This window comes from Haliotis rufescens, unplaced genomic scaffold, assembly GCF_023055435.1.
Source record: "Haliotis rufescens isolate VD_foot unplaced genomic scaffold, xgHalRufe1.0.p SCAF_10, whole genome shotgun sequence".
In the NCBI taxonomy this organism is placed as follows: Eukaryota; Metazoa; Mollusca; class Gastropoda; order Lepetellida; family Haliotidae; genus Haliotis; species Haliotis rufescens.
The window spans coordinates 9,912,266-9,938,277 of record NW_025963780.1 but is presented as its reverse complement, the minus strand read 5'-3'; the positions used below and the strand labels follow the sequence as shown (position 1 = coordinate 9,938,277).

Genomic DNA, 26,012 nt, shown 5'->3' with positions numbered 1-26,012 from the left:
TACTCCTCCAACATGGGTGCCTTGGTCTTGAGGAAGTACACGATGTACTGGGCCAGGTCGTAATTATTATTTAGACCACCGTCGTATATATTGAATTTTGCTGAGTGCGGCGTTAAACAACAAACAAACAAACACTCACCTTGTCCACCTCTATAGAGAAGTAGTCCTCCAACATGGGTGCCTTGGTCTTGAGGAAGTCCACGATGTACTGGGCCAGGTCCTCCTTTGGTCCGTCTGCCTCCGTCCAGCCACTCTCCGCTGAGTCCAGGGCCATCATGGCAAGGTCATAGATTGGGGCAGGTTCCTGAGGAAGTGAGGATGTTTCATTTGGCTTGTAATCTACTTGAAAAGTCTTTGGAATGCATTGACGATTACAACTAATATTTCAAAGTTAGTTTGAACTTGAAATAATGGTTGTAAACAAAAATAGATTCTTTAAATAATATTCAAAATGTCTACTGTGACATCCATTGTAGAATGGTTACAGCATATAGGTTTTACAATAATATCTTCATTAGACAAGCATTTCTACCACACAGATCAATTACTATTCCAAGTGTATAAAATCTTTGTAAAACGATAAATTGCCATCCTAGCTTCATTTTGAGTCCGATTTGAAACATGCTATACCACAAGTAGTCTTCCAAATAAATTACCCTCATGAGAGAGAGAAATTCTGTGCAAAGTTAGTGAAAGGAGGCATGTTGATAATGTCATCACTTTCGAAATGAAGTTATCCTAATAAATGGGTCTCAAGGTATTATCACAACGGAATGGAGAAATAATACACTGAATTAACGAGGATAGACTGTTTCAGAACAGAAAACTTCACATGCCATCAAAATGTCCAACACAACCACCAGGACAAGAGGTTTCCTAAGCCACTGAAGATTTGGCTGATTTAAAAAAATGTGTCAAAGCATGTGCTTAACATGGAAACCTAAATCAAAATGCCAATAAGTTAGGGGAGGTAGTTCATACACAATCAGCTGGTTCCAACTGATCAATCGGGGATTACAATCTGTTTCTATCTTTTATCTGTGTGTTCATGAAATCGTATATAAATATAATAGTGCCATGGTAGTGAAGCTTACCTTTATCGCCATTATCGATAAAGAACATCTACAATCAATCATTGTATCTGTACCGGGAAGCCGGACAATCAGAAAAACAAAGAGGGATGCACATCCTTTATGACATTAGGAACAAATGAACACTCACTTTGACAACCAGGTTCAAAAAGATTCATTTTCTTCACACAGTTTCCTAGTTTTCCCCAGACAATATAAGCCTGTTTGTAGCCTTGCTGTCATGGGTACTACAATGAGGAGAGTTGACAAGCTTGATCCTGGCCTTGTGTTTCCCACCACGAGATTACCAACACACCATTCCTAACACTGGCAAATCTCACTAGGTCAGAAAATTTGATTTCTGGCCCCAAACTAACCGAGATAAGAGCAGATTGCTGTTAATTTGACTGAAGAGGTTAAATCATCACGTGGATCCCAGTTCATACTACCGCAATAGAGACTTCTGAGATGTACTGGTAATCACTTAAAAAAAGCTATCAACCTCTAAGCAGTAGAGTGGTAATCCACCTTGGGTCCTTTCAGCTTTTCAGTGAAATATAGTTACATTTTTTTATGATTGTGTTATTTTAACTTCAGTTAATAAATCTTATAAATATCATATATATATACCATACCAACCCAGAAAAGAGCTCCACCAAATAGCAGCACCAGTGTAGCCCCCAGACTACAAGTACGAGTACCTGTCATGACATTCACTCTCATCTACACCCACAAGCACACATAGATCTCACCACTGAAAAAGGCACCAGTTCACCATTACATAAAATGCTTTAATATTGTTTTTTTCAAGCTGTACAAAACCTGATATACGATAGTTGATATATTGGTTACTTACTGATAATCTGAGAAGGCCAAAGTTGCCAAAGTCCATCAACATCATCTGATAGAGGAGTTCCTTGCTGGAATATGAACATTGAATCTATATATATCTGTAATAAAATGACGTTCATGTGCGTGCGTGCGTGACTGAGAGCAATCTGAGATTTGAAACGATTACTCAATAATGACTTCTTTTGAAATTTGTTTACTGTAGTTTAATAGAACCTAGTTTGGGGAGATCACAGAACTTGAAAAATCCACATTAGTATTGCATGTGGACATGTTGGGAGATGATTGACTTTGGGAAGGATAGTTGCATCAATTTCAGAGGACATCCTGGAATGATGATCACCCACTGGAAATTGTTTCATTTTTGTAGTTTCAATTAACATATATTAACATGAATTTTAAATCTGTACATTTTGTCGATCTTTGATTTTTCCTTGTTATTCATTCATCCCTATTGATCAAGTGATCGATAATTGATATATGTATCTGTGAAGAAAAGTACTAAGTAAAGATAAGATATATGGATGAACAACTACTTTATTACAATTAGGAGCAATGTTTCGGTGTTGCTCCTAACACTGCTATGAAGCTAGTGATGGTCAGAGTATGGTTGACAAGATAATATCCAGGTACTCGTATGAGGCAGTTTTTATACAGTTGAGTAGATACATTTATTTTTGTTTCCAAGCATACGACTCAGATCTTTTCTGTATAACCTAAACAATAACTACATTTAGTTCGTCCATATTGCAGGAGAGGGTGGCACTAGACTTATACCTCATAAGCCACGAATACTACAAAATGTGAACTGAGGCTCACTCCCCTCTGCGGGTTGAACGTGCAGGTCATTACATAGAATAACAACCTGTCAAAACAATGGACGTAACGCACCCTATAAGTCTATTGGTTTAAGTGTAGGAAATGACTTATTTTGGTCCTGCATGGAGGTAACTCACCTTAGTTTGGTGGTGTTAGCAAGGTAGAGTTTAGTCTTGTGTTGAATCAGGGCATGCTCTTCACTCACACAGCCCACAAATGTGAGACTTTGAAGTATGTCTCTCACACCTGGAACACAAACGTAGACTTTGAAGTATGTCTCTCACACCTGGAACACAAACGTAGACTTTGAAGTATGTCTCTCACACCTGGAACACAGATGTAGGCTTTTAAGTTTGTCTCTCACACCTAGCACACAGACATGAGACTTTGAAGTATGTCTCTCACACTTAGCACACAGACATGAGACTTTGAAGTATGTCTCTCACACCTAGCACACAGACATGAGACTTTGAAGTATGTCTCTCACACCTAGCACACAGACATGAGACTTTGAAGTATGTCTCTCACACTTAGCACACAGACATGAGACTTTGAAGTATGTCTCTCACACTTAGCACACAGACATGAGACTTTGAAGTATGTCTCTCACACTTAGCACACAGACATGAGACTTTGAAGTTTGTCTCTCACACTTAGCACACAGACATGAGACTTTGAAGTATGTCTCTCACACTTAGCACACAGACATGAGACTTTGAAGTATGTCTCTCACACCTGGCATACAGACGTGAGACTTTGAAGTATGTCTCTAACACCTGGCATAGAGACGTGAGACTTTCAGGTATGTCTCTCACACAGCTTTCCCATGAGAGACATCCACCATCTGATTGATCTGGTAGGTTGGTCTCGGGCTGTGTTGATCATGGCGATGTACTTGTTGATCCGGTCCTCCAGGGGGCAAAAATATCCTGTATGTAGAAGACCAAGTACTTCTTGTTGAGAGTTTTGAGGTCTATGATCATTCTCATCTCTATTGAGTTCTTTTTCGGAACTAAAAACACTGGGGAGTAGAACCCCTGAGTTTTATTGGTATCGCACAATCTCCAAATTGCCTGTTTGGTGAGAACGGTCTTGATGGTAAGGTTGGCTGTGTGCAGTTTGGCACCTTTCAGTGCATCAGGACGAGATGCAAGTTGAGGGCTCTTGAAAAAATGTAGCTTTTACCCATGATGGATAACGTCTAAAATCAAGTGGTCTGTCGTAATGTGCGTCCAATTTTCGGCAAAATTTATGACAAAAGACGCCCTCCCACTTGAGACAGCGTTATGTTGAATGGCGGAAGTCGTGTATTGTAATCCGTAGACAAAACTAGTTCGATAGGATCTTGGATGCTTTGATAGGGGAGAAACAAGTCATCTTCTATCCCCACGACCTCGTGGGAAAGTGGGGATCTAACCTGCCCAACAAGGATGTATTGTTATGTGCAGCATGGGAAAGTGGGGATCTAATCTGCCCAACAAGGATGTATTGTTATGTGCAGCATGGGAAAGTGGGGATCTAATCTGCCCAACAAGGATGTATTGTTATGTACAGCGTGGGAAAGTGGGGATCTAATCTGCCCAACAAGGATGTATTGTTATGTACAGCGTGGGAAAGTGGGGATCTAATCTGCCCAAGAAGGATGTATTGTTATGTACAGCGTGGGAAAGTGGGGATCTAATCTGCCCAAGAAGGATGTATTGTTAGGAGAAGCATGGGAAAGTAGGGATCTAATCTGCCCAACAAGGATGTATTGTTATGTACAGCATGGGAAATAATTCCCTTTATCAACATAAAGCACTTTTACATTGGACTCTTCCATGTTGGATTGAACTGGCTTCAAATTAGACTGAGGAACCTCACCTTATCACAGCCTGACGTGATGAGTGTAACATTTACAAGCAACAGAAAAGGAACAAAGTGATTTCCCTGATGAGACACAGTATCAAGATGCAGTGAAGATAATGGTGTACTGATTCAGACAGAAGACTCTTGTTTCCCTAACCTCCGTCTGGCAATCACAGTCTCCTTTTCATCAATCAATTCTCCAAGTATCCACAGGTTGTCCCGTTGCTCTAACAAGTCATGACAATCTTGTGGGATTAGCAGCCCAAAGTTCCAGGTGAGAAGCTGAAGACAGCAAAAGGCTTTTTAAGGCCATCAAAGCAACAAATTCTCCATCATTTGGTGGGCTGATTTCATATTGAAGGCATCAATTACCACCTGGTTATCTGCTGGGAGTTGCTCCATGCTATGAGGGCACCTCAGCCACTGCACTGTCGTGCCCTTCAGATGGCCACAGTCTGAAAATGGTTGGTTTGTATGACAGATTTGCTCTGTTCATAATTTTAGTTTTTTTCCAGCAAAACACCTGTCACAGTTGGTTCAACCGAGTGCTAATGTCTAAGACCTGCATCACTTTGCTACCACACCAAGTAGACATATATCACTGAAATACTGTTCACTCATTCATAGTGATGAACCCAGCTGTCACCTCTATGTCATTGTGTTCACTTCTGCAATTATATGACATTCACAGTACATTACCAATAAAGGCACATGCTTATGTGAAAATATTTTCAGTAATTCCCCCTGAGCATTGTAACAATTGCCCCATTGTTTTCACTGCTTGCAAAGAGTCCCAAAGCAATTAATTGAAAATGACATTATCCACTGTTCATGACGGTTTTAGAGAGTAACTGAGCTGATGTCTCCGTCTGAGATTAGGAAACACCAATGTTTCTACATTTTAGTAGAGAAACCGGCTATGGGTGATATCCAGAATAACCTACTTGCATCTTGGGAGTACTGCTTATAAGTCCCACAGGAATTGATGTTGAAAGTTCATCTACAAGACTTGGAACTTACAACTTTACTCACCTGGGACAGTTAATCTGTAGTTCCGTGTAGGTTATTCTCAAACTCAAATGTTAATTGAAACTGGTTGAGATCCATATCGCTCATCAATTCAGGCTATCCAAATTAATATTACCAAGCCTTTCAACGTCATTCACTCATTTGGTCAATTTGACTTGAAAACTGAAAGTCCTGTGTCAAGGTCAATATCATTTGATCTTTAACCTAATTTAGACCAATTTGGCTAGAACTTTAATATGCTGTGTTCACAAACTTAGTGTCCAGGTGTGAAGCAAGGTCCTTGTATTTTCAGTTACATGTGTCAATAGCCCATCAGTTTATCTTACCTCCACATCAGAAAGTTGAGATCTGATTGGTTCACGTGATCTTGATAAATACTTAATCATAACTCCATGTCAGAATGTTGAGATCTGATTGGTTCACGTGATCTTGATAATTACTTAATCATACCTCCATGTCAGAATGTTGAGATCTGATTGGTCCACGTTATCTTGATAAAATACTTAATCATAACTCCATGTCAGAATGTTGAGATCTGATTGGTTCACGTGATCTTGATAAATACTTAATCATAACTCCATGTCAGAATGTTGAGATCTGATTGGTTTACGTTATCTTGATAAAATACTTAATCATAACTCCATGTCAGAATGTTGAGATCTGATTGGTTCAGGTGATCTTGATAAAATACTTAATCATAACTCCATGTCAGAATGTTGAGATCTGATTGGTTCACGTTATCTTGATAAAATACTTAATCATACATCCATGTCAGAATGTTGAGATCTGATTGGTTCACGTTATCTTGATAAAATACTTAATCATAAGTCCATGCCAGAATGTTGAGATCTGATTGGTTTACGTTATTCTGATAAAATACCTAATCATACCTCCATGTCAGAATGTTGATATCTGATTGGTTCATGTGATCTTGACAAAGTACTATGTATCACACCTAGCGGGTGATTAACTCTCCTATACACCCCCCCCCCCCAAAAGTCAGGCTGCACATGGATTTCTGAGAGGCAGAACAAATAACTTATACCCTGCTTTGATGTAAAAAGATGCACACTCTTTCCAAGTCAATGAAAGTCATGTGACATAGCACAAGTTAATCTCAGCTCAATCAAAGAGCTGTTTCTATCAATTTTCAATTTGTTTTACAATATCTGATTGAAACATGTGGGCAAGATGTTAATTCATTGCCATCTGTAGGACAGTCTGGGGGTGGGGGGTGGGGGAGGAGATTCCAATGATGATTCTGATCACTTTATTCACAACAAATAGATCATATCTTATCAGTGACGCCTTAAGCTTTGTATGGATTTCTTTGTTGTGAAGAGAATCTCACATATATTATAAAAGTTTTGAAAAGCATAATTTTATTTCTAATATTTCAGCCTCCAAGTATCAGTTAAATCAGTAGCTGACATTGAATGTTCATATATAAACTGATGTCCAAAAGAAACTCTACCAGAGTTTGAAATCACTCTTGCTCAAAAACAACAAAGCATACATGCATAAAGTAAAGTGTATTGAGAAGATCAATATATCAACATAATCAACACTGAAAATGACAATCATACCGCGACCGAGAATGACGTCAGAGCCCCCCTAAGTTGGGTGTGGTACAAAACTTGAGCTTTCAGAATCATGGACAATAGGCAGAGTACATAAACACGTTCAATAACAAGTCATTAGTAGCGTGTGTGACCACCAAATGCCTCAATACATGCAAAAACTCTTAGCCGCACAGAAAAAGTCAGTCGTCTGATGAGGTCACGTGGGATTCAACGCCATTCTTCTTGGAGGGCCAAGATCAGTTCTTGCCGGTTGGCTGGAGAGTGTGGTCGTTGTCGAACACGACGATCCATCAAGTCCCAGAGGTGTTCTATGGGGGACATGTTGGGTGAGCGTGCAGGCCACGGCAGGACGATGACGTTGTTGGCTGCGAGGAAGTTAGTGACAATTCTGGCTGTATGGGCTCTAGCGTTGTCATGCTGATAAATGACACCACGTGGCTGCTGTTGGAGAAATGGTAGGACAACTGGACGAAGAATGTTATCCATGTAACGTTGAGCTGTTTCCGTCAACGATGACCAGCGGTGACCTCTCCTGCCCACAGATCCCCCCCCACACCATGACACTCCCTCCATCATATGGTACGACCTCCTGCACACAACACACCGCCGTTCGTTCACCCCTTCGGCGGTAAACAAGTTGTCTTCCATCAGCCCTAAACATACAGAATCGACTTTTGTCAGTAAGACAACCCTCTGCCAGTCACGTCGTTGCCAACGTCGTACAGTCCGGGCCCATCTCAATCGCAGAAGACGATGTTGCGCTGTCAATAGCTGTCTTCTGTATGGTCTAAAAGCCCTGATTCCATGAGCCCTGAGTCTCCTGGCCACTGTCTGTCGACTAACCCTGTGACCTAAGGCATTTGTCGCCGATGACGTCACTGTCAGGAAGTATTTCGGAGGTGCAAGGTACGCAAGTACCAGTCATCATGGGGCATTGTCACCTTGGGTCTGCCTGTTCTTGGCCTGTCAGCGGTCCGCCCTGTCTGTCTGTAACGTTGTATTAAGTTGGTAACGGCAACACAGGAGCAACCGAAGGTTCATGCAATATGGCCGTGGGTGGCTCCCATCTGTACCATACCCAAGGCTCGTTCACGTTGTGGCATTTCTTTTGAGTTTTTTTATCACTGTGGATGTCTGACTTGCCGTTGCAATCATTTTATACCCTTACCCGCACGTGCATTTGCAGTTGTCCGTGGTGCACGTGTTTTTCACTTTTTCGCTTGTTATCTCACAAACATGCAAAAGATGATTAACATTTTCTGCATACACTATTGTTGAATTTAGGTTATGTGTTTTAGATAGACTTCATCGAAAAAAAAATTATACTTTGTCTGAAATTTATATTTTCAATTGGTAAAGTTTCTTTTGGACATCAGTTGATGTTTTGTTTGTTTGTTGTTAAACGCTGCACTCAGCAATATCCAGCTATATGATACTGGTCTGTAAATAATCAAGTCTTGACCAGACAATCCAGTGATTCACAACATGAGCATCGATCCATGCAATTGGGATCGATGACATGCATCAACCAAGTCAGCGAGCCTGACCACCCGTTAGTTGCCTCTTACAACAAGCATGGGTTGCTGAAGACCTAATCTACCTCAGATCTTCACGGGCTACATATATATGTGTGTAAGACTCATCAAATATCACAACATTTAAGTTATAGAAAATGTCACCAACAGATCCACATTAGAATCTATATTTCGAAAGACATACACATATTTGAACAGACATTCTGATTTTCTGACACATTCTGATATTAAAAAGGATATTTTGATATTAAAACAGACATACCAATATTCAAACCAACTAACTAGTCTATTCAGACAGACAGACCTGAAAATATATTGTCATAGGTGTCATATATTACTCCTCTAGAAATTCTAGATTCATAATTTATGGTCACATTGGATGGGAGAAAAGCAAAGCTGTTATCACTGAACAACTGGTCATATTTAACTGGAGAAAGAAACAAAGTATGTTCATCTCAGAGAATCTGTGCATTTATCAAAGAGATAAATTATCAACAGAGTAGTTAATCAGTCAGGAAGTGAGAATTTAAGATGCAACCACATATGGCTGTGGGTACACCTAGAGATATATCCTTCCAACAGCATTTTTGATGTCTGCAAACCAGACTGTAAAATGTTTATCAGTGAGAACAGGAGTATGGCATGGCTGCCCTTGTTGTGTGATGTATAAAGCTAACTCAATTATCAGGCAACCAACACCATCCCACAAGGCATCAGACATGCAATACTGCCATTTGTCCTCCAACAAACATCACACATGAAAGCACTATTAGTTGGATAATATGCATTATAGCTTTCACATTTATCTCAATTTCATCTTCAGCAAATTAAATTGTCTCAAGAAAGGTGTTAGAAGTAACCAATGCAATAAAACTCCCTTTGTAAATCTATTTTGCTGGTCAAAGTGAGTAGTGTATGCAACATGGTTGTCATGCCATATGTGATCACTGATGTTCAGTGAAAGGGAAGGATGTCATGTTCAGTGAAGGGAAGGATGTCATGTTCAGTGAAAGGGAAGGATGTCATTTTCAGTGAACTGAAGGATGTCATGTTCAGTGAAAGGGAAGGATGTCATTTTCAGTGAAAGGGAGGGATGTCATGTTCAGTGAAAGGGAAGGATGTCATGTTCAGTGAGGGGAAGGATGTCATGTTCAGTGAAAGGGAAGGATGTCATGTTCAGTGAGGGGAAGGATGTCATGTTCAGTGAAAGGGAAGGATGTCATGTTCAGTGAAAGGGAAGGATGTCATTTTCAGTGAACTGAAGGTTGTCATGTTCAGTGAAAGGGAAGGATGTCATTTTCAGTGAACTGAAGGATCTCATGTTCAGTGAAAGGGAGGGATGTCAAGTTCAGTGAAAGGGAGGGATGTCATGTTCAGTGAAAGGGAGGGATGTCATGTTCAGTGAAAGGGAGGGATGTCATGTTCAGTGAAAGGGAGGGATGTCAAGTTCAGTGAACTGAAGGATGTCAAGTTCAGTGAAAGGGAAGGATGTCATTTTCAGTGAACTGAAGGATCTCATGTTCAGTGAAAGGAAGGGATGTCAAGTTCAGTGAAAGGGAGGGATGTCATGTTCAGTGAAAGGGAGGGATGTCATGTTCAGTGAAAGGGAGGGATCTCATGTTCAGTGAAAGGGAGGGATGTCAAGTTCAGTGAAAGGGAGGGATGTCATGTTCAGTGAAAGGGAGGGATGTCATGTTCAGTGAAAGGGAGGGATGTCATGTTCAGTGAAAGGGAGGGATGTCATGTTCAGTGAAAGGGAGGGATGTCATGTTCAGTGAAAGGGAAGGATGTCATTTTCAGTGAACTGAAGGATGTCATGTTCAGTGAAAGGGAAGGATGTCATTTTCAGTGAACTGAAGGATCTCATGTTCAGTGAAAGGGAGGGATGTCAAGTTCAGTGAAAGGGAGGGATGTCATGTTCAGTGAAAGGGAGGGATCTCATGTTCAGTGAAAGGGAGGGATGTCAAGTTCAGTGAAAGGGAGGGATGTCATGTTCAGTGAAAGGGAGGGATGTCATGGTCAATGAAAGAGAAGGATGCCATTTTCAGTGAACTGAAGGATCTCATGTTCAGTGAAAGGGAGGGATGTCAAGTTCAGTGAAAGGGAGGGATGTCAAGTTCAGTGAAAGGGAGGGATGTCATGTTCAGTGAAAGGGAGGGATGTCATGTTCAGTGAAAGGGAGGGATGTCATGTTCAGTGAAAGGGAGGGATGTCATGTTCAGTGAAAGGGAGGGATGTCATGTCCAGGAGCGGGGGATAATCAAATGGCGGGACCATGAATGCCAAGTGTGAGCTTCATTGGTCTGTTGGTGTTTGGGAAAATGATGAACATTGCTGATGGATGAGAAGGCCAGAAGAAAAGTTCACCAGACATACGAGTCATATGAGCTAGGACACAGGATCATAAAATCAGAATGACACACGCATTCATCTTATAACCTTTATTATCACCCAGCACCATTAACCTAAAGAGCCCCTTTAAGAAGCTACGAGAGTTAAAGTTCTGACACTGCATCATTGATCAGTTGAGGAGTAGATGGCTGTGGAGTATACCGCCAGGCCGTCCACTCACTCTGCACTGCCTAAAGCCTGTATTCTAGCAGATTGACAGCAATTGGATCTGGTACAGTATATTGAGTAAATTACTTTCATCGCTGTCACTGCTTGTCAGGGAGAGACATTGAGAGAAGTAGCTAATCAGGGGCAATAACACGACTAACAACACTACATCTAATTCTATTCCCCACAGTGTATCTTAATCCCTGAACAAAACAATAGTCGTACTGTGTTCCCAAGGAGAAGACCACATCATTGGAGGTCAAATCCCAGAATACTGACTTGTCAGTGTACGATGATAATTGAGACGATGAGAGTCGGACTTGCTACTCAATCACATCAAGATCACCTCAATGCAAAACCTAATTGAATCTTCGATATTTCAAAACATTTCCATGGACCTCTCAACAAATAAACTGCTCATTGTAGAGTGAGTGGGTTTGGTTTGAACTGTGTATTAGCTATATCGCTAATATTTCAGCATATCATGCAAGGGCAGTCCCTAAGCTGACACAACCAATAGACAAGTACCCCTGGGGGCCTTCCACAGAACAGGTAATGAGCCAACAGACAGAATATCATGACTGAGTCTGGATTCGAACCCATGATGAGAAGATCCTGGCATTGCTATTCATGACAACTATGAACTTTGGTTTCAGAGGCCACTGGGTCACCTGCCTCATAAAAACGTTTGAAAAAAATCCTGGAATCTACAACAGGTAACAACAGAATCATTATAAGATCACTTATTGTGTAAATAAGGTACATATCACAATATTCAACTTAAAGTAGGATACACAAAAAACATGTTTTATAAGGAGTCTTGTCCCATCACACAAAGTATAACAGTACATTCTTACCCATTATGGAAGCTGGATAAAGGTTATAAAATGTTCTGTAATGCTCATGGGAATTATAGTTTTTCTATAAATAACTCAGCTTTTCATTGGTTGTTGGTACTACTTTTCAATCATTACCATCCACATGCTGCTACTTCATTCTGTTTCCTAATAAATAACTGCCATTTAATAAATATTCCATATCCACCCATCATCCATTGGTGGTAGGCATGTCTGGCCTCAACTTTACTTTACCATTGGCTTACTGAGCCACTCTGATATTATGTCAACATGTGTGATCCACCTTAACTGCCATTCTCACACTAACCAAGGTTGACTTCTAAAAGTGTTAACTTGCCTTTGTTAATGTTAATGAACTAAATGCAACAAGAATTTTCTTATAATTTGCGTGTTGTTTTTGTTTAAGTGTAAGTCATACAAATATACTACATTTGACGTGACAAGGCCGCTTGTTTACCGTTTCGTAGGGATACATCTGTTCTTGGTTACAGTCTCTACAAATTTGAAAGGTGGTTAGGGATGGGATCTAGAGATGTTTGCAGTAAAGATCTAGAGATATTTGCAGATAATGTGTAAGAAAGAGAATAACCAACTTGCAAATCGGAATTACAGTTTATCTTACCCTCGGGGATAAATGTCATAGATTGATGGTTCGATTCGCTCACACAGAATCTATGACATTAATTCCCTTGGGAAAGATAAACTGTAATTCCTCCTGTTCAGTTATTCTCCTAGTATCCAGCAGGAGACATGGGAGGCTGTAAGATAGACAAGACACCTGATGTACGACGAAACCAGCTCGCTCCAATCACTACTCATGTGAAAGAGGTTTCTGTTTGCTCAAAGATTTGTTCATGTTCAAATATTAGAAAAACACTTCCTGAAAACCCATTAAACGCAACCTATGTGGGCTCAATATATTTGACGTAGCATAGACTTAGCTCTGAATCTGTTTCTGATTTGTTACTCTGTTAGATCAGCACACCTTCTCATCACAGTCCTAACAAATATAAAAAGGTTTTCATCACTTCTTAAACATGTCAGTTCTACTAGGATAAAAAAGGTCTCTATGTCTTCCTGTGTTCAAATATTCCCAAACTGTTCAGGACAATTGTGCTGAAACTTATTTCTATTTCATTTCCTATTTCGTAAATGTCTTTAAAGGGGCACTGATCTAAAGCAATTCCCCGGGACTGGTTGTTGCCTTTGTTATTGTTTTTTCCCCCTGAGTACCTGGATGATACGCAACGCAACTGAGCGTGACAAGAGACTGGGCTACCGTCTGCAAAGACAGCTGAATAAACTTGGAGGCAATATTTGTTTTACTCATTTTTGAACATTGATTGGTTAACCGTGATCTACTGGTATAAAGATTTCGACAAGGTTGCATGTTAATTAATTTCTTCAGCCTAAGCAAACAGACAAAAAGAACGGCGGAGCTCATTTGGAAATACCCCTGATTGGTATAGTTTAATAATAAAAAAGTACCCATGCAGTGAAAACATTTTCAGATTTCGGATTTCGTGGATAATACGATTACTACTCCCTTGTCATCCACGTTTTCTGGTATAACCCTACATTTGTGTTTTTGTCGTCATTCACTCGATGCTCAGTTAATGAATTTATTACAGGTATAATTAGTGGCAGCACCACTCAGAATACCTGACAAAGGTTCCCATTTGGCATTTATTGTGCCTGGGGGTAACTATTCAATCTAAATCCAGGTTTGAAGTGAGGTGAAATATGTGTTATGTAATATGCACGTGGCAGCCCAGCAAGAGATGAATGATCAGTTGATTTACTTTTTTGTAAATCAACGGATCGTTCCTTATTTAGTCATCAAAGGATTAACAGAAAATACACTGACTGATTAATCACTGTTATCTTGCACAGTAGTTAGTGTTTATATGTCTAGGTTTACTAAAACAAAGGGAACTAGAAAGTGTTTTTACTCGTAAAAACATATGTCTCCCCCCACTCCCCTAACCCCCATTCATTCGTTTACTTCAAGTTAAACCCCATCTCTTCATTCCCACCCTCCATTACTAAATAACAGAGACAAAAATAGAACTCCTAGAAATTTCAAACAACTAATGGGCACCACTTCAGTGCTGGGTTAATGTGTATACAAAGTTTCGCGAAAAAAATATTAAATGGTTTCCGAGTTATGGTCCGGAAACCAAGCTTACCCCCATTCAGAGTCTATGTTCAAGTTATCTCCATGGAAACGAGAAAAAATAAAAACGTCAAAAATCTCTAAATAGCAAAAGGCACCACTTCAGTGCTGGGTTAATGTGTATACAAAGTTTCGCGAAAAAATATTAAACGGTTTCCGAGTTATGGTCCGGAAACCAAGCTTACCCCCTATTCAGAGTCTACCGTATTTTCTTGAGTATAGTGCACACTTTTTTTCCAAAAAACACAGCTGTGTAGAAGAGGGTGCGCATTATACACAAATTATGTGTTTGGATGTTTTTTTCCCCCATGGAAAGACATTACCGTGAGCACGAAACACCGGAAATACCATGTCAACAAATCCATACTGAAGTACGCAAATTAATCATGTAATTACACTGTCTGGCTAAAAAAAGTGTTCTTTGTATATCTGGACTTATATTTGTAACTTATTTCATTAATTTTATTCAAAATTCCTTCTAATATTGTTTTTATTAATTTCGGCGAAATTGTGTGTGAAGCGATCGGAAGATCGCACAACTCACCGTTATTAACAGCAACCACGGTCATCCTTGACGGTGACTGGTCAGACTGGTTCCATGTAAAAAATAATACCCGGGAATAGCGATCAGCTGCTTCGCTTAGGGTTATTATTATTTTAAATATGTTTAGTAAAGGCTGCATCTAAATAAACAAGATATTGGAATATATTATTCCTGATAAAAAAAATAGTTTCAGATACAATTTTTGCCAATCCTTGCATTGAAAATCCTTGAAAGATATATCATTGGGTGTGTCTTGACCGAATCACCGGTCGATTCCAAGAAAACGTGTGTACAGCTGATTGCGGTTTCCGGCTTAGTTTACGAGAAAATACACAAGGTAATCTTAATCCCTGGATATAAAACAATGCTTAGCAGAACAATAAATACTATTTAAACGGTAAATCAACATGTCTGGTGATTTTTTTATCTCAAATTCACCCGTTTGTTTGCCGGACTTTGCTGAAGGGGTAGATTCTACGGTGTAATATTCGAATATTTTTTTCTCCAAAATACTGAACCCGCTAGAGGGGGGTGCGCATTATACATGGGTGCGCACTATACCCAAGAAAATACGGTATGTTCAAGATATCTCCATGGAAACGAGAACAAATAAAAATGTCAAAAATCTCTAAATAGCAAAAGGCACCACTTCAGTGCTGGGTTAATGTGTATACAAAGTTTCGCGAAAAAATATTAATTGGTTTCTGAGTTATGGTCAGGAAACAAAGCTTACCCCCATTCAGAGCCTATGTTCAACTTATCTCCATGGAAACGAGAACAAATAAAAACGTCAAAAATCTCTAAATAGCAAAAGGCACCACTTCAGTGCTGGGTTAATGTGTATACAAAGTTTCGCGAAAAAAATATTAAACGGTTTCCGAGTTATGGTCCGGAAACCAAGCTTACCCCCATTCAGAGTCTATGTTCAAGTTATCTCCATGGAAACGAGAAAAAATAAAAATGTCAAAAATCTCTAAATAGCAAAAGGCACCACTTCAGTGCTGGGTTAATGTGTATACAAAGTTTCGCGAAAAAATATTAATTGGTTTCTGAGTTATGGTCAGGAAACAAAGCTTACCCCCATTCAGAGTCTATGTTCAACTTATCTCCATGGAAACGAGAAAACATAAAAATGTCAAAAATCTCTAAATAGCAAAAGGCACCACTTCAGTGCTGGGTTAATGTGTATACAAAGTTTCGCGAAAAAATATTAAACGGTTTCCGAGTTATGGTCAGGAAACAAAGTTTACCCCCATTCAGAGTCTATGTTCAAGTTATCTCCATGGAAACGAGAAAAAATAAAAACGTCAAAAATCTCTAAATAGCAAAAGGCACCACTTCAGTGCTGGGTTAATGTGTATACAAAAGTTCGCGAAAAAATATTAAACGGTTTCCGAGTTATGGTCCGGAAACTAAGCTTACCCCCATTCAGAGTCTATGTTCAACTTATCTCCATGGAAACGAGAAAAAATAAAAATGTCAAAAATCTCTTAATAGCAAAAGGCACCACTTCAGTGCTGGGTTAATGTGTATACAAAGTTTCGTGAAAAAATATTAAACGGTTTCCGAGTTATGGTCCGGAAACCAAGCTTACCCCCATTCAGAGTCTATGTTCAAGTTATCTCCATGGAAACGAGAACAAATAAAAATGTCAAAAATCTCTTAATAGCAAAAGGCACCACTTCAGTGCTGGGTTAATGTGTATACAAAGTTTCGTGAAAAAATATTAAACGGTTTCCGAGTTATGGTCCGGAAACCAAGCTTACCCCCATTCAGAGTCTATGTTCAAGTTATCTCCATGGAAACAAGAAAAAATAAAAATGTAAAAAATCTCTAAATAGCAAAAGGCACCACTTCAGTGCTGGGTTAATCTGTATACAAAGTTTCGCGAAAAAATATTAAACGGTTTCCGAGTTATGGTCAGGAAACAAAGTTTACCCCCATTCAGAGTCTATGTTCAAGTTATCTCCATGGAAACGAGAACAAATAAAAATGTCAAAAATCTCTAAATAGCAAAAGGCACCACTTCAGTGCTGGGTTAATGTGTATACAAAGTTTCGCGAAAAAATATTAAACGGTTTCCGAGTTATGGTCCGGAAACTAAGCTTGCCCCCATTCAGAGTCTATGTTCAAGTTATCTCCATGGAAACGAGAAAAAATAAAAATGTCGAAAATCTCTTAATAGCAAAAGGCACCACTTCAGTGCTGGGTTAATGTGTATACAAAGTTTTGCGAAAAAATATTAAACGGTTTCTGAGTTATGGTCCGGAAACGGTGGGAACGCCGAAGGGAACCGTGCCAAAAACAATATGTCTCCCTCCATTCTGGGGGAGACATAATTCACTCATATCATGGCGTGAAGTACCGATGTAAAAACAACATACTATGTTCAAAGGGTTAACCTATAATATGTTGATTGAGTGCTCATTGTTACTCAATGGATTTTTCCAGGAACCGTGGACGTTATGAAAATAGTTGTCACGTGGGTTTTATCAGCCGAGCTTTGAGACTTGACACCTATGAGAAACACCTGAAACAATCTAAGTGATCAATTCAGAAACGAACACGAGTTATAATATCCCGAAACGATATATATATTTTAAAATATTTTATTGTTACAGAGACACTTGACATCGAATAAGTTTCTATGTACAGCTGCAGACATGTGGGATATTGTTCCTTTGTGTGGATATTCACAGATATATTCCTTGAACAAGGAAGCTGCCTAAAATTATACACATAAATTTGGTAGGTTGTAATAATGATATCTGCATTTTGTTTTCCTTCATTTGCTGTAGCATTGGACAAATTTTTTCTTGTTCCTCTACGTCTTGGCTGGGAAATTCTTCGATGCGCGATAGACGTTGTTTTCACAAGTCTCTCCTTTGTAAGTGTGTATATATTACAGTCAGTTTGTAAAATGTGATTCTCTCAGGCAATTTATAAAATGTGTAAATATTTCAGTCATTTTGACTGAAAAATCTGTCCATTTCTTTAACAGATTGACTAAATTTGATTAAGACGATCAAAAGGGCCTAAAACATCACAATAGATCATTATGTAGGATTAGAAGCCAAACAATATAGAAATGTACTTTTCATCGTAACATTTTCAGTCTCCTAGTGATGATATTAAACATAAAAATGTTTGGAATTAGTTATCATAATATTACAGATGGACAAATTTTTATCAGTGAATTTGTAAAATAACTGAATATAACAGCGTTTAATATATTTCCTAAGTGAACATTTTGCACATTTTGACTGTAAAGATATAAACACAATATTTACTTTGTGTTGCAAGTCAAAATAGTGTAAATGAAAATCGTACAATTACCAAGCAAGTGACTTATCAAAACTTTGTCGCCATTACTGATGCCACCCACAAAGATACCTACATTTCCTTATTATTTCCAAAACTGTATTTCATTTTGTTGATCAATGTGACCATACGCCCTTATACTATTAATAAAAGTTACAAATGTGCTTACGAATTGCGCAGCACAGGTCGCGAACTAGTCTAGGTTTCTTCTATATCATCCAGGTACTCACGGAAAAAACAATAACAAAGGCAACAACCAGTCCCGGGGAATTGCTTTAGATCAGTGCCCCTTTAAATTATAACTGATTTCCCAGTAGCTTCTTGTTAAAGGATATTATTACCATCCTATGATCAGACTGATGGAATATTGTTCAATGAGTGCTTCCAGTAGGGTGCAAGTACATTAATAAATCAGGACAGACATTGTAATGCCACTGTTTATAGGAGTCTTTAAGTCTTGAAATAGAAAGAGAGCAAACATTATCAACAATGATCTCACAAATTGCAAATTCGACTTTTATAGTACAAATGAGGTGGTGAGGTGAATTGGGTTTAATGTTGCATCCAAGATTATCGCACTTATATAGCGACGTGCATGCACGTGTGTGTGTGTGTGTGTGTGTGTGCGTGTGCGTGTGCGTGCGCGTGGCATGTGTGTGTGCGTGCGTGCGTGAGTGTGCGTGCGTGCGTGTGCATACGTGCGTGTTAACAGGTTAATGACAAGTACCATCTTCAAATGTCTTTTGCTATGATGCAGATATCAATCCCCGGACCTTCCGCACTCCGGTTGGATGCTCTACCACCAGACCACGGAGGCGGTTTTATAGTACAAATACAATTTGAAATAAATATTCTCTCCTCTTTGGAAATTCAAATATGAACTACAATAACCACCTGTCCCAACGTGGCTCTCAACATCATTTACTAGACCAAACAGAATTTTACTAGACTCAGCCTTCAGTCTAGTGACTAAAGTCGCAATAACCCAGGAGAGGATATTGTGACATAAGTGACTGAGTGTGTTGATGCTCAGGCAGCTGTATTTCAAGTGCAACATGTGTGGAAAAGCACAGCCCCGTTTCAGTCAACTCACTGTAAATATCACTACCATGTCTGATGCAGGGAGGCAGCTCTATATTACCTTGCTATTTCCCTGTCTGATGCAGGGAGGCAACTCTATATTACCTTGCTATTTCCCTGTCTGATGCAGAGAGGCAACTCTATATTACCTTGCTATTTCCCTGTCTGTTGCAGAGAGGCAACTCTATATTACCTTGCTATTTCCCTGTCTGATGCAGGGAGGCAACTCTATATTACCTTGCTATTTCCGTGTCTGATGCAGGGAGGCAACTCTTTAATACCATGCTATTTCCCTGTCTGATGCAGGGAGGCAACTCTATATTACCTTGCTATTTCCCTGTCTGATGCAGGGAGGCAACTCTATAATACCTTGCTATTTCCCTGTCTGATGCAGGGAGGCAACTCTATATTACCTTGCTATTTCCCTGTCAGATGCAGGGAGGCAACTCTATATTACCTTGCTATTTCCCTGTCTGATGCAGGGAGGCAACTCTATATTACCTTGCTATTTCCCTGTCTGATGCAGAGAGGCAACTCTATATTACCTTGCTATTTCCCTGTCTGATGCAGGGAGGCAACTCTATATTACCTTGCTATTTCCCCCTCTGATGCAGGGAGGCAACTCTATAATACCTTGCTATTTTCCTGTCTGATGCAGGGAGGCAACTCTATATTACCTTGCTATTTCCCTGTCTGATGCAGGGAGGCAACTCTATAATACCTTGCTATTTCCCTGTCTGATGCAGGGAGGCAACTCTATATTACCTTGCTATTTCCCTGTCTGATGCAGAGAGGCAACTCTATATTACCTTGCTATTTCACTGTCTGATGCAGGGAGGCAACTCTATAATACCTTGCTATTTCCCTGTCTGATGCAGGGAGGCAACTCTATATTACCTTGCTATTTCCCTGTCTGATGCAGAGAGGCAACTCTATATTACCTTGCTATTTCCCTGTCTGATGCAGGGAGGCAACTCTATATTACCTTGCTATTTCCCCCTCTGATGCAGGGAGGCAACTCTATAATACCTTGCTATTTTCCTGTCTGATGCAGGGAGGCAACTCTAAATTACCTTGCTATTTCCCTGTCTGATGCAGAGAGGCAACTCTATATTAATTTGCTATTTCCCAGTCTGATGCAGGGAGGCAACTCTATATTACCTTGCTATTTCCCTGTCTGATGCAGGGAGGCAACTCTATAATACCTTGCTATTTCCCTGTCTGATGCAGGGAGGCAACTCTATATTACCTTGCTACTTCCCTGTCTGATGCAGGGAGGCAACTCTATATTACCTTGCTATTTCCGTGTCTGATGCAGGGAGGCAACTCTATATTACCTTGCTATTTCCGTGTCTGATGCAGGGAGGCAACTCTATATTACCTTGCTATTTCCCTGTCTGATGCAGGGAGGCAACTCTATATTACCTTGCTATTTCCCTGTCTGATGCAGGGAGGCAACTCTATATTACCTTGCTATTTCACTGTCTGATGCAGGGAGGCAACTCTATAATACCTTGCTATTTCCCTGTCTGATGCAGGGAGGCAACTCTATATTACCTTGCTATTTCACTGTCTGATGCAGGGAGGCAACTCTATAATACCTTGCTATTTCCGTGTCTGATGCAGAGAGGCAACTCTATATTACCTTGCTATTTCCGTGTCTGATGCAGGGAGGCAACTCTATATTACCTTGCTATTTCCCTGTCAGATGCAGGGAGGCAACTCTATATTACCTTGCTATTTCACTGTCTGATGCAGGGAGGCAACTCTATATTACCTAGCACAATCATGTCTGATTAAGGGAGGCAGCTCTATATCGCTCTTATGGAGTGTGGAACAAAAAACCTATCACAGAATTAAAAAGTAATAAATTAGTTTATTATCTGTTCATCTGACTCCTTGGTATCTGATGCCTTAGAAATATGATAAACTACACAAATCAATCAATTAAAATTAAATAATATCGCATTACAGTAAACCTGTGAGAACTTATCTGCAAATTGAACCAATTCACTTACAGCAACCACAATCAGATTACTGCTATAGACACCTTGAAACCAACTTTAGTTGTTCAAGATTGGATTCACACCTGATTCACGAGCCTCATAGCTTCAGTTGCCATGTAGACAGAGCAGATAGGTGGACAGACTGACAGATTACAGACAAGTCCTCTGACATTACCTGACAGTACAACTTTCAGGTCAAATGAGCTATACATATAAAAACATGTAGATTGTTCAAGATAGACAGACTACAACAAGCCTGTCATAAGCTCATGTGAATCCTTGTCAAGTTGAAATGAAGATGTCTTCCACCCCTTCCTAATTGTCAACATCTCCATTTACATTACGTACCTCCAGTCTCCACTGTAGATCTAATAACACCCTACCACGCCATATGTCACAGGAACATTCTACATTCGACAATGTCAGTTACAAACATTTATCAAGAAACCTGTCTCGGTTCAAAATAACCCATGGTCATGTAGCTACCAACCTGCAATTAGTATCTGACAAAATACTGAAATGAGATGTTTGAGAAGAAACTGATGGATGTACTTAATTACATCTAAGACATGCTGTATAATTACCTGACACAGAAATTCACAGATTAAGTGGAAGAAATTGATCATTTTCCTATTTGACTGCACATCGTTGTACAGGCCACTGAAAGATAACTGACCCATTCAAGTTATTTACAGCCTGATTGAACTCATTCCATTTATCAACCATACACATCAGCTGTAAGTCGCAGAGTGTTGCATCACGTAGCTAGGACTGAGTGAATGTTGCATCGTGTAGCTAGGAGTGAGTGAGAGTTGCATCATGTAGCGAGGGGTGAGTGAGTGTTGCATCGTGTAGCTAGGAGTGAGTGAGTGTTGCATCATGTAGCTAGGGGTGAGTGAGTGTTGCATCGTGTAGCTAGGAGTGAGTGAGTGTTGCATCATGTAGCTAGGAGTGAGTGAGTGTTGCATCATGTAGCTAGGACTGAGTGAGTGTTGCATCATGTAGCTAGGAGTGAGTGAGTGTTGCATCACATAGCTAGGAGTGAGTGAGTGTTGCATCACGTAGCTAGGACTGAGTGAGTGTTGCATCACGTAGCTAGGAGTGAGTGAGTGTTGCATGACGTAGCTAGGACTGAGTGAGTGTTGCATCATGTAGCTAGGAGTGAGTGAGTGTTGCTTCACATAGCTAGGAGTGAGTGAGTGTTGCATCGTGTAGCTAGGAGTGAGTGAGTGTTGCATCGTGTAGCTAGGACTTAGTGAGTGTTGCAACACGTAGCTAGGACTGAGTGAGTGTTACATCATGTAGCTAGGAGTGAGTGTTGCATCGCGTAGCTAGGAGTGAATGAGTGTTGCATCGTGTTGCTAGGACTGAGTGAGTGTTGCATCGTGTAGCTAGGGGTGAGTGAGTATTGCATCACGTAGCTTGGAGTGAGTGTTGCATCGTGTAGCTAGGACTGATTGAGTGTTGCATTGTGTAGCTAGGAGTGAGTGAGTGTTGCAACACGTAGCTAGGACTGAGTGAGTGTTGCATCGTGTAGCTAGGGGTGAGTGAGTGTTGCATCACGTAGCTTGGAGTGAGTGTTGCATCGTGTAGCTAGGACTGATTGAGTGTTGCATTGTGTAGCTAGGAGTGAGTGAGTGTTGCAACACGTAGCCAAGACTGAGTGAGTGTTGCATCGTGTAGCTAGGAGTGAGTGAGTGTTGCATCACATAGCTAGGAGTGAGTGTTTGTCGCAACACGTAGCTAGGAGTGAGTGTTACATCGTGTAGCTAGCACTGAGTGAGTGTTGCATCGTGTAGCTAGGAGTGAGTGAGTGAGTGTTGCATCATGTAGCTAGGAGTGAGTAAGTGTTGCATCGTGTAGCTAGGACTGAGTGAGGGTTGCATCACATAGCTAGGAGTGAGTGAGTGTTGCATCATGTAGCTAGGAGTGAGTGAGTGTTGCATCGTGTAGCTAGGGGTAAGTGAGTGTTGCATCATGTAGCTAGGGGTGAGTGAGTGTTGCATCACGTAGCTAGGAGTGAGTGAGTGTTGCATCGTGTAGCTAGGAGTGAGTGAGTATTACATCGTGAAGCTAGGACTGAGTGTTCCATTGTGTAGCTAGGAGTGAGTGAGTGTTGCAACACGTAGCTAGGAGTGAGTGAGTGTTGCATCACGTAGCTAGGACTGAGTGAGTGTTGCAACACGTAGCTTGGAGTGAGTGTTGCATCGTGTAGCTAGGGGTGAGTGAGTGTTGCATCGTGTAGCTAGGGGTGAGTGAGTGTTGCATCATGTAGCTAGGAGTGAGTGTTGCTTTGTGTAGCTAGGACTGAGTGAGTGTTGCATCGTGTAGGTAGGGGTGAGTGAGTGTTGCATCGTGTAGCTAGGAGTGAGTGTTGCATTGTGTAGCTAGGACTGAGTGAGTGTTGCATCGTGTAGGTAGGGGTGAGTGAGTGTTGCATCGTGTAGCTAGGACTGAGTGAGTGTTGCATCGTGTAGCTAGGGGTGAGTGAGTGTTGGATCATGTAGCTAGGAGTGAGTGTTTGTCGCAACACGTAGCTAGGAGTGAGTGTTACATCGTGTAGCTAGCACTGAGTGAGTGTTGCATCGTGTAGCTAGGAGTGAGTGAGTGAGTGTTGCATCATGTAGCTAGGAGTGAGTGAGTGTTGCATCGTGTAGCTAGGACTGAGTGAGGGTTGCATCACATAGCTAGGAGTGAGTGAGTGTTGCATCATGTAGCTAGGAGTGAGTGAGTGTTGCATCGTGTAGCTAGGGGTAAGTGAGTGTTGCATCATGTAGCTAGGGGTGAGTGAGTGTTGCATCACGTAGCTAGGAGTGAGTGAGTGTTGCATCGTGTAGCTAGGAGTGAGTGAGTATTACATCGTGAAGCTAGGACTGAGTGTTCCATTGTGTAGCTAGGAGTGAGTGTTGCAACACGTAGCTAGGAGTGAGTGAGTGTTGCATCACGTAGCTAGGACTGAGTGAGTGTTGCAACACGTAGCTTGGAGTGAGTGTTGCATCGTGTAGCTAGGGGTGAGTGAGTGTTGCATCGTGTTGCTAGGGGTGAGTGAGTGTTGCATCGTGTAGCTAGGAGTGAGTGTTGCATTGTGTAGCTAGGAGTGAGTGAGTGTTGCATCGTGTAGGTAGGGGTGAGTGAGTGTTGCATCGTGTAGCTAGGACTGAGTGAGTGTTGCATCGTGTAGCTAGGGGTGAGTGAGTGTTGGATCATGTAGCTAGGGGTGAGTGAGTGTTGCATCATGTAGCTAGGAGTGAGTGTTACATCGTGTAGCTAGGACTGAGTGAGTGTTGCATCGTGTAGCTAGGGGTGAGTGAGTGTTGCATCATGTAGCTAGGAGTGAGTGAGTGTTGCATCATGTAGCTAGGAGTGAGTGAGTGTTGCATCATGTAGCTAGGACTGAGTGAGTGTTGCATCATGTAGCTAGGAGTGAGTGAGTGTTGCATTGTGTAGCTAGGACTGAGTGAGTTATGCATCCTGTAGCTAGGAGTGAGTGAGTGTTGCATCACATAGCTAGGAGTGAGTGAGTGTTGCATCATGTAGCTAGGAGTGAGTGTGTGTTGCATTTATGTAGCTAGGGGTGAGTGAGTGTTGCATCGTGTAGCTAGGAGTGAGTGAGTGTTGCATCATGTAGCTAGGAGTGAACGAGTGTTGCATCATGTAGCTAGGAGTGAGTGTGTGTTGCATTTATGTAGCTAGGGGTGAGTGAGTGTTGCATCATGTAGCTAGGAGTGAGTGAGTGTTGCTTCACATAGCTAGGAGTGAGTGTTGCATAGTGTAGCTAGGAGTGAGGTGAGGTGAGGTGAAATTGGGTTTAACGTCGCGTCCAAGATTATTGCACTTATATAGCGACGTGCATGCACGTGTATGTGTGTGTGTGGCTGCTTGTACTAGTCCGGACTGATGCCGATTTATAGTGCTAGCTCACTGAGATACCATGCCGCAGTTTAACATGAATACCCCACTCAGACACAGTATACTGACTCCGAGCCGACCAGTCCTTGTTTTAGCCCCGAGCCGAGCGCCAGACAGGGTAACAACAAGTACAATCTTTTAACGTCTTTTTGTTTGACGCGGCCCGGGATCGAACCCTGGACCTTCCGCTCTCCGGGCGGACGCTCTACCACAAGACCACGGAGGGGGTCCTGTAGCTAGGAGTGAGTGAGTGTTGCATCGTGTAGCTAGGACTGAGTGAGTGTTGCATCATGTAGCTAGGAGTGAGTGAGTGTTGCATCGTGTAGCTAGGAGTGAGTGTTTGTGGCAACACATAGTTAGGAGTGAGTGTTACATCGGGTGGCTAGCACTGAGTGAGTGTTGCATCGTGTAGCTAGGAGTGAGTGACTGTTGCATCGTGTAGCTAGGAGTGAGTGAGTGTTGCATCGTGTAGGTAGGGTTGAGTGAGTGTTGCATCGTGTAGCTAGGGGTGAGTGAGAGTTGCATCACGTAGCTTGGAGTGAGTGTTGCATCGTGTAGCTAGGAGTGAGTGAGTGTTGCATCGTGTAGCTAGGGGTGAGTGAGTGTTGCATCGTGTAGCTAGGGGTGAGTGAGTGTTCCATCGTGTAGCTAGGGGTGAGTGAGTGTTGCATCGTGTAGCTAGGAGTGAGTGTTGCATCGTGTAGCTAGGAGTGAGTGTTGCATCGTGTAGCTAGGACTGAGTGATTGTTGCATCGTGTAGGTAGGGGTGAGTGAGTGTTGCATCATGTAGCTAGGAGTGAGTGTTGCATTGTGTAGCTAGGACTGAG

At 41.1% G+C, this 26,012-nt stretch overlaps 1 protein-coding gene across 1 annotated transcript in view; it reads right to left on the bottom strand.

Annotated features, from left to right (window-relative positions):
• LOC124116208 (DNA mismatch repair protein Mlh1-like) overlaps positions 1-26,012 on the bottom strand; it is a 229,840-nt gene that overhangs the window by 5,634 nt on the left and 198,194 nt on the right. Inside the window, exons 15-17 of the mRNA XM_046477466.2 lie at positions 2,876-2,984; positions 1,927-1,990; positions 140-304 (exon numbers count right to left, since the gene is read on the bottom strand). Of these exons, the coding sequence (XP_046333422.2) occupies positions 140-304; positions 1,927-1,990; positions 2,876-2,984 (338 nt within the window). The remainder of the gene's footprint in view (positions 1-139; positions 305-1,926; positions 1,991-2,875; positions 2,985-26,012) is intronic.